The sequence below is a fragment of the Chenopodium album genome, chromosome 7 (assembly GCF_948465745.1).
Source record: "Chenopodium album chromosome 7, dcCheAlbu1.1, whole genome shotgun sequence".
NCBI lineage: Eukaryota > Viridiplantae > Streptophyta > Magnoliopsida > Caryophyllales > Amaranthaceae > Chenopodium > Chenopodium album.
Genome location: NC_137840.1, coordinates 19,384,930 through 19,394,893, shown reverse-complemented (window position 1 = coordinate 19,394,893; position 9,964 = coordinate 19,384,930). Strand labels below are relative to the sequence as shown.

General features: G+C 31.6%; 1 protein-coding gene across 1 annotated transcript; it reads left to right on the top strand.

The window, feature by feature from the left end:
* The first annotated feature begins 5,048 nt into the window (after positions 1–5,048).
* Positions 5,049–8,660, top strand: LOC145640069 (protein FAR1-RELATED SEQUENCE 8-like). The gene is made up of 8 exons (XM_081691378.1): positions 5,049–5,986; positions 6,049–6,167; positions 6,624–6,901; positions 6,984–7,847; positions 7,985–8,050; positions 8,136–8,219; positions 8,336–8,404; positions 8,634–8,660. The coding sequence occupies exons 1-8, from the start codon at positions 5,049–5,051 to the stop codon at positions 8,658–8,660; spliced, it is 2,445 nt and encodes an 814-aa protein (XP_081547504.1).
* Positions 8,661–9,964: the final 1,304 nt, after the last annotated feature.

Sequence of the window (9,964 nt, the reverse complement as noted above, 5' to 3'; positions counted from 1 at the left end):
TTTATCAAAAAGTTGTACTTGAATAAAGGTGTTGTCCTTGATTAATCGCCCTTCTCCCTTGACCAAGTACTGTAGAAAGGGAAATTAGGGATATTCATTGTTAATTATTTGACTCAAACTTTATTCAACATGCAATAGATGGAAGAAGGTAGGAAGAATGAATATTGTGATATGGGGAAATCATGTAGAGAATGGAAAGATGATGTAGATGGAGAGATATGAAAAAATTAGGAATAGAATGTACCCCCAACTCAAATGACGAAAAAAACCGACTCGTGCATGAACCTAAGAGTGTGTGCTAATACTACTGAGTGTATGTGACACGTTAAGACTCTTGTGTAAGACCATGTGGCTAGACTATGTGACTAGACTCAATTAAGGACTTAACAAAGGTACTGTTATTAACAAAATAAATGAACTGATTAGCAAACTGTTTAATTAGACTCGTCGTGATGACTCGAGTAAAACGCTGAACTGTTGCCAAATCAACAAGACTGTCGCCGCACACTACAGTGTAGCACCAGACGACAAATTTGTCGCCCAGCGTTGCACAGCAGCGTGTGGCGTTGCAGTCCAAATTGTGGCGCGATTACTAGAGCATTAATCTGGGACTGCTTTCAGTATATTTACTCTACGGGACATGCCTAAAGTCGTACTAAGTCAACTCTGATTAAATTATTAGACTTTAGTTACTCTAATTAATTAATTAATTAGGCAAAGTCCTTTTAGTCATTAATTAGCTTATTTAGACTTAAACACAAGTCAAACAAACGGTTAGGAAAAACACATAGAGTATGCACAACAAATAATGCACAATTAGGCAAGTAGGCACAATATGATGTAATGAGTTTGTAACCTAACCATGGCTCTAGTTCTCTAAAGTTCGGGATATGGGTTAGTCAAAGAGGGTCCATGGTTATAAGCCCGAATGCACCGCGCGGAAGCCTTACCTTTTGAAGGGTTGGCGCGAGTGGATGGGACCCCGCGAATTAAAATTTTTCTTCCATGGTTTTGTGAATTCAACATTCTCGGATGTACCCTTTGTTGCACAGAGCGTTCAATCAGGTAGATGGAGCATGAATTCCCAGAGGGTTATTTCCATATGTAGAACACATATGGGTTTCAGAAAAGTGAGAAAAACTCAATCAGGAAGTAGAATCGAGCCAACAGTGCTAGAATTGGTCAAAATTAGAACTCATATTTTTCGCTCGGTATTGGAAGAACGCAGCGCCAGCCAACAGAGTCCGTCGGCGCAATATAGCTCTGTCGCCTGGCGACAGAGCCATATCATCGACGACAGGCTCTGTTTTCTAGACGCCAGTTCCTACGTGCCTCAGCATTACCCCAAACTTGAACCCCATTGTGATCATACACTTAAGCATGGTGGCGTCCAAAAGAAAGGAAGCTAAAGCAAAAGAGTCTCCAATAAGTTTTAGGAACTTGTAAACCGTTCACAGGGTGAAGGTTACACCCCTTAACAATTCAGAAGATCGTTAACTCCAATAGGTCTAGAACCAAGACTGGAAGTTCGGAGATGAAGGTACAAATCCAACCTAAAAGAGATTGAACATGCCCTAATAATAGGCCTCTACTTTATTCTTCTCGTATTCATGTGCGCTTTCTGACTAACATGCAATCATTAGGTTTACCCTAAACCTGTTTAATCTATGTTGGTTGAATATTAATGCACAAATAAATCTATTATTGGTGATCACTTGATTTATAATCATATTAACCCTAAACCAGATTATTAATTATCTTATTAAGCGTGATTACAAGTACAAATTCCCTTTAAACATGCATAAAAGGTGTGATCAAGCAATAACAATAAATAAGCATCAAGCAACATAATAATAATCATATTAATAATTAAAATTAATCATGTTAAAGCGTAATATTAATAGAAAGATCCTAGGCATGATACTAACAAGATTAATAACAAACCCTAGCATGTCACTAAACAATAAACATCAAATATATAGCCCTAACATGATACTAACATGCTATTAGGAAAGAAATAGGAAGCATCATAGAAATCATAATTAATATAAGAAAATCACCCTAAATATGATACTAAGAAGCAAAATAACAACCTAAGCATGATTTCTATATCATAATATCAATAAAACAATTAAAGCACTAACTTGGATGCCTCGTACCTCTTTCTAATAACAAAATATACACGTCAGTAACTTCAAGGAAAATATAAAACAAAACAATTAAATTAAATAATTGAAATAGAGATTTGGGACTAAACCCCCATAAATATCAAACCTTTCACGTCTAGGAAGAAGGCAACTTCGAACTTGGCTAGGTGTGTCTAGATGTTGTGAATGCAAAATTTTGTTTGAAAAAAGCTAGTTTAGAAAAGAGAAAGAGAGTATCAAGGATTTCTTGATGAGAATTGGTGATAGTTGATGAAAATTGATGATAAAAAACGGAGGTTTTAGGAGGATATTTATAAAGAAAATCAGCCGGATATGATAAAAACCTAATCTGAGTTTTGAAAAGAATAAAACACGACGCTATTGCCAAACACGCGCCTGTCGCCAGACGACAGGGCCCTGTCGCCAGACGACAGACGTGTCGTACGGCGCTGCAATCAATTTTTCCACGCGATTTCTTATTTTGATAATATTTAAGCATACGAGAGGGTAAAACTGTAATTTTCTTAAAAACACTTCTTTTATTCTAATTAAAACTCTTAAAAGTCAATTTATCAATGTTAATCAAATTAGGATTCAAAAGAACTTTCTAGAATATTCTAGAAGACTACAATCAATCATAATCGCATTAGGAATGATAAATCAAAATAGGTCCTCCTCTAGATCATTGGGCCGCATATAAGAATAAAATCGGGCCCAGTTTAGTAATTTGGTCATAACTTCCTCATTATTCATCGGAATTGGGCTTATAATATATCGTTGGAAAGCTCTTTTCGAACCCGACCTAACTACAATATTATTGGACCCTTCCCATGGACCAAACAAAACTGGATTGGCTATTTTAATAAAATGGGTTTTCAAAAATAGAGAGAAAGAAAAGAATTAAAAATTAATCGCAACACTAGACTTTCCACACTTTCACTTCATTCGATTATGATTTGACGTTAAAGGTAATCATCACTGGGTTTGATTTTGGCGAGACACAAATGGGTGTCTATAAACACGGATAACTAACGTGGCACAAACGAGCTGGCTTGATGGGAATAATCCAGTAATGGTATAATCGGGCGACTGTTAGTAAGCTACAGTGTTGAGAAATGAACAGTAACTTTGCTACTTACATTTTAGGGGAGGGGAGAGAGAAAATAATGGCGCAAGCGCCGCAACAAAGGTGAGTAGGGTAATTATGTTGAACAAAAAGAAAAGAGAAACACAAACAACTGACGTAGCACAAATGAGTTAGCATTGATGCGAATAAGTGGCAGCAAACAAACACATCACCAAGTAAGGGTATAACCAGGAGAGTACTATTGCTAAGCTACAGTGTTGACAAATGAACAGTAACTTTGCTACTTACATTTTAGGGGTTATTCAGGATTTTTGGTTTGAAATCAAGTTGGCCGTAATATAATGTTTTGATTGAAATTAATTATGAACTAGATTCAGCAAAAAATATTGTAATTTCACAAGTGATCAATAATTGATGTTAATTGGTTACATTGGCTATGGAGTACAGTCTCCTTAGCATTGATATTAGAAACTGATACATTTTTGAAGTCTATTATTTAACTATAATTAATTTAACCTGGGTAACATACTAACGTATTATATTATATGGGCATGGATACACCTACCCACTGGGTAGTTTACCCGGTTGATGTGGAACTGACGTGGCAATGATGTGGCAATGAAGTGTAATTTTTTTAAAAAAAAACTGTTTATTTGACCCACTTTTAACACCATAAAATCATTAATGCAATTTAATTTTTCAATAAGCATAATACAGAGAACTAGACAACATATTTAATGCATTCCAATTTTCTATATCTAAATCATTAAAACTGAAGTTTTTATTTACTGTACAACCCAAAATAATTTATTTTTTTTAATTTTTGTTTTAAAAAAAAAACCATTTGCATTCTTCATGAGTACAACTAGAAGGTGCTAACTATTCTTTTTTATTAACAAAGTCTTGCATATTTTTCCTTATCAAAAAAGTAAACTCCATAATTATCCAAGCTTTAATAAAAATAATATTCTGTAATTTGGCTTCAAGTGATGATGTCCTTTCGATAACAATATTAAAGGAGTTTATCACAGGTTAGTGAACTATTTTTTATGTCATAATCTATCAATTTGATGTGGTATGAAATAATCTTCTTGAAAGCAGATATAGTTTATATTTAATCATATACTTATGTGATAACTTAAATTATTAAGAACGATTTTTTTATAGTCAATATTTTAATTATAATCAAAATAATACTAGTTTAAAAAATCGGATATTTGATAGTTATTCTATAACATTTTATTTATGATATTTGAAAACATTGTAAACGATTTTTTTTTAACACGATATATTCATGTGAAACGATTTTTTTTAATCAAACAATAAAAAAAAATTACAAAATTGGATTTTTTATAAAAAAACCATATAGCTATATTATTGAACAATATAATTGGAAACAAATTCTTAAAATATCTACCTGATAAAAGTAAATAATAGGAGATAAGTCTTATCATGAAAACTAGCTATTATAATTTATAAGAATAACTTTCAATTCCCTTGTCTCATACGTCAAACCCCCTGCTTAGACTTTAAGGTTGTTTTATTTTGTTTTCTTTTATTTGTGGATGTATTCCTCATTTGCCCAAAAAAAAATAAATAAAATAAAATAAATAAATAAAAATAAATTATAAGAATAATAACGTGTATCTTAGAATTTTTTTACCAAAAAGAAAAGCCTCCGACTGTTGAAATATTATTCAAGTAAACGGAATCATTATTTAAAAAAAAAATTATGAAAAAAAAATTATCAATTTCTCCCTTTAATGAATAATGATTGACTAATTATAATGTATATTGTATGCAGAAATTTAAAAATGGATGAGAGTCGTATTGCTAAATTAGTACCATCAACAATAGATCTTAATATAGAGTATCAAGTTAAAGACAGTGAATACGATAGTTCCGATATGGACTTTGATATTAATTCGGAACCGGATTTGATTTGTGACGAAGTGAATGAAAATGTTGATGTGTTGAGAGATGATGATGATACAAATGGAATTAATGAAAGTCATCCTATCATAGAAAAACTTGCTCCTCCAAATGTAGGGATGATTTTTGCGTCTTATGAAGATGTCATTGGGTATTATCATGAATTTGGAAAACAAAATGGGTTCCAAATGAAAATCAGAAGTAGAGAAAATGTCAAAGGTACTGAATGTGGTAATAAGTATGATTGCACAAGGTTGAGGCTAGTATGTAAGAAAGAAGGAAAGTTTGTTCCTAGGGGGAAGGATCCATCAAAGCCTACACGAAGTGAAGTTACCGGTTGTAAAGCTAAAATTACAGCTACATTTGACAAAAGTAGCGGGGAATGGAAACTCACCACGGTAGTGTTAGAGCATAACCATCCCATAGACCCTTCAAATTCTAAATTTATGCGAAATTATAGATTCATTAGTCCACATAACAAGGATATTATACTAACTAATGAAAAGGCAGGAGTACCTATTGGAAGAAATTTTGCTACATTTGCGGTACGATATGGAGGATTTGGTGCAGTTCCCTTCTCTGAGAAAGATTGTAGAAATTTGGTTTCTAAGCATAGACGTTTGTGCCTTGAAGAAGGAGACTTTTTTGCTATGGAGAAGCATTTCATGGATATGTCTACCAAAGACAAAAAAATTTTCTACAAGTATGACACAAGCGATGGTACACTTAAAAATGTATTTTGGGCGGATGGGAGATGTAGAGCTGCATATCGTGATTTTGGAGATGTGGTATCATTTGATACGACATACTTAAGAAATAGGTATAGGATGCCTTTTTATCCTTTTATAGGAGTGAATCATCATGGTCAATCGATATTGCTAGGTGTGCTCTAATTTCGGGTGAGGACACGAAAAATTATATTTGGTTGTTTAAGACCTGGCTAGCTTGTATGTCGGGAAAAGCTCCAAATGGTATTGTCACAGATCAATGCATGGCTATAGGTAAACTTCCTACCACTTTATAAATAACTTGCATAACTTTTTCATTTATATATTTGCATGCATGGATTAATAATGTGTACAGTAAATAACTTGTTGTGCATATATATTTGCATGCATGGATTAATAATTTGTACAGTAAATAGTTAGTTTATTTTGATAAGCCTTTATTTGGTTTTGCTGTGTGTAGTGAATGATTAAGTTTTAATATATATATATATATATATATATATATACATATATATATATATATATATCTCCTTTTTCCTTAAAAAAAAAAAAAAAAAAGTGTATTTTCATGGTGATAGGCATAATTTTATACTAATTAATCTTGCTTTATTTTATAATAAATTATATACGTGGTGTTTGTTGGTAATTAGTAGCTAGAGTTTGTCTGTATTAGTGATAGTATCTACCTTGATATTGTTTTAAAATAATTAAATGTTCTATTTATCTCAGGGAGTGCTATTAGGGAGGTATTTCCAAACACAAAACATAGATGGTGCATTTGGCATATTATGAGAAATGCAAAAAAGCACTTGAATTTTCATGAAGATAGAGATATAATCCGTAGAGAGTTGCGTCGGGCTCTCCATGATTCTCTTCATGTTGAAGAGTTTGAGAAAAAATGGAAGGATGTTATTGAAAAGCATAAGTTACAGCAAATTAATTGGTTTTACGAGATGTTTAATCTAAGACATCGGTGGGTTCCTATATATTTCAAAAATGACTTTTGGGTTGGAATGTCTAGTACACAACGTAGTGAGAGCATGAATTTTTTTTTTCAAAGCATTTGTGAACCTTAATACTACCTTGAAGGAATTTGTTGAGCAATATTGTCTTGCATTAGGAAAACGAGCCAATAAGGAGGAAAATGAAACATTTCGTTCGATGAATAAGCCAACCCTATGCTTCACCGAATTTGTGAGCGAGAGTGTATTTCAACGTCTTTATACCTCAAAAAAATTTGAAGAGTTTCAAGAACAAGTGCGTATGGTTACATATACAAGTGCAACTAAATCCCATGATAATGGAAGTGTTTGTGTTTATGATTTAGTGACCAAGAAGGCTAAATGGCCATGCATACAAAAATTTAAAGTGACCTTTGACCGTGATTCATATGATGTGAAGTGTGATTGTAGAAACTTTGAATTTAGAGGGATCATGTGTTGTCATGTAGTTCGTGTATATCATGAGGAGGATATATTATGTGTTCCTGAAAAGTATATCTTAAATCGATGGAGAAAAGACTTGGTTAGGGACTACACAAAAATTGTAGTGCCATATTTTAAACCGGACAAAAATCCACATGCAAAGAGATATTTAGCATTGCATAAGGAATTTGAGGAAATTGCCTCTATGGCAACAATTGATGATAAACCATACTCTTTTCTTTTGGAGAATTTGGTTAAATTGAGGCCACAAGTGAAAGCATTGGTTGAAGAATCTCAAGAACTACCCCGGATTGTGAGTACACTTGGTAAAGTTTATGGAAGACACCCCTCACTTGGAGGTGAAGTTGATGGAGATAATCAAAGGGAAAATGTAGATAATCAACAAAATGTAAAAGATCCAGAAGATCGTAGAGGAAAAGGAAAAAAACCAAGTCATAGAAAAGGGTATGACTATGACAAACAAAGTACGAAATACAAGAAGAATGCAAGTCAACAAACAAATGAACAGGTATATATTAATAACATCTTTTTCAATCTAATGTTCCATATTGGTTTTTCATATGAGTATATTTAACTTAAGCATTAACTTCCCTTATCATATGTGTATACTTTTATTTTGTAATACATTGTTTTATATTTTAATAGGAACGATATCAATTAAGTGGGATGCCCTTTTCAATGATGTCAAACTATATGGCTAGCTCTTCACAAGTAAGTTGATTTTTAGTGAATTTTTAGGCCACTGTTTCAATATTATACTAAATGAAACTAAAATGCATTTTGGTTATCTAAATAGGATTATAATCGATATGGACATACTATGAATTACAATCCTTCTCCTCATACTATGAATTACAATCCTTCTCCTCATGTGGCTTCAGTACGTTACATTTTCTCAATTTTATTATTTATTTATTCCTTTATAAAAGGCAAGGATTATACTACATGATGTGTATAATAATTAGTTGAAGCAAAAGGTTTAATTTTTCCTTGCAGGTTGTAAGACCCAATATTGGTACATATGCAAATTTTATGACTACTAACCCTCCAATGCATACAATGCCAGTAAGTTACGGAGTATTTTGTTGAGAAATTATCATTCCTTATTTTGTTGCTATTTTAGATTCCAAAGAGTTTAACTTTTTTTTTTTTTTGGTGGTATTTCATAAGTTTGCTGGACACACAACAACGAGTGACTAAAAAAAATCTAGCTTTTCATAAATTAGTTACGTTTAATTATATAGATCTATATGTATTCATGTATGTTTATATTTTCTTTGACAAACATGTACAGGTTACAGCTATTTTGACCCACGAGTAGGAGAAAAAAGGTTCCAATTCAACTGACGGATAAAGTCGAGCAAACTGGACAATGGATTATTTTAAGAATGACTACTTACGTATTTATATCATTTGAGTATTTGATTAAAAAAAAGTACAATTTTACTATTGGTTTTTTTGGATAATGTACAATTTTACTATGTCATTCATCTTACAATCCTTTCTGGTGAACGTTTTATCACATCTTTTTTATTTGTTATGCTTTCTTTTTTTAATTAGCGGTTAAGCATATCTTTTTTTTAATGAACAGATCACTTTGCAACAATATTATGTATCTAAATATTCCTATAATTATGGCTGATATAATGCTATAACCGTAGAATATCAATTGTGCAATCTTTTTATATGTTAATCTTTGTAGATATTTATGCATACTTATCTAAATTAGCGGTTAAAAATTGTTTTTAGTTTTAAAAAACCTTTAAATAATATTTTATATACACTAGTATATTCCCATAATTATGGCTAACATGATGCATTGATGTTAGCACTATAACTGTACGTAGTTTGATATGTACATTTTTTTTTTTGAAGGGAGACATGTACATCTATAATAGAAATCTGTTGTGGATTTTTATTTTTTGTTTTTTTTAAAGAGATGTATGTACATCTTTGTAAGGTAGACAATTATGCACACTTAAATAACATAAACAAGATTAAGATATGTACATCTTTGTAGTTTTTCTTCATATAAAATAATAAAATAGTCACGATTTTAAAATGTCAAAAATTGTAATTTAACAACAACTCGAGATATAAAATCAAGTTTGAAACGATTGAACAAAAAAATTGTAATTTAACTTATAAATTTTAATCTTTAAACAACCCACTCAACATGGAAATTTAAATTCAACTCACGATTTAAAAAATACCTTATTTAGAAAACACATTTTACAATTCTATTGCAATTCACTAATTTGCATATACCTTGTATTTTGTTTTATCTTGTTTCTATTAATTTTTTTAATACAACTTCATGGAATAAACTGACGACAACAGCATTCTTGACCTACCTCATGACAATGAAAAGAAAACAACAGAAGAATGAAAACATAAATAGAAATAAAAACCATGTTAATTAAATAAAAACATAATTCTCCATTAATCTCAAAACAGATGACCATAGATAGTACAAGACTTAGTACGACATGACATTGAAATAACACATATAAATAAAAACATAAATAGAAATAAAAAAAACATAAGTGAAATAAAACTTAAATAAGAACATAATTCTCCATGGCCATCTTAAACAAACTAAAAACCAAATCAGTCTAGATAGAC

Excerpts from the sequence above, each read along its gene's own strand:
- LOC145640069 (XM_081691378.1), top strand. The coding sequence starts at position 5,049 with ATGGATGAGAGTCGTATTGCTAAATTAGTACCATCAACAATAGATCTT. Across the intron at positions 5,987-6,048 it reads ACGACATACTTAAGAAATAG|GTGTGCTCTAATTTCGGGTG; the intron begins GTATAGGATGCC and ends CGATATTGCTAG. Across the intron at positions 8,051-8,135 it reads ATATGGCTAGCTCTTCACAA|GATTATAATCGATATGGACA; the intron begins GTAAGTTGATTT and ends TTATCTAAATAG.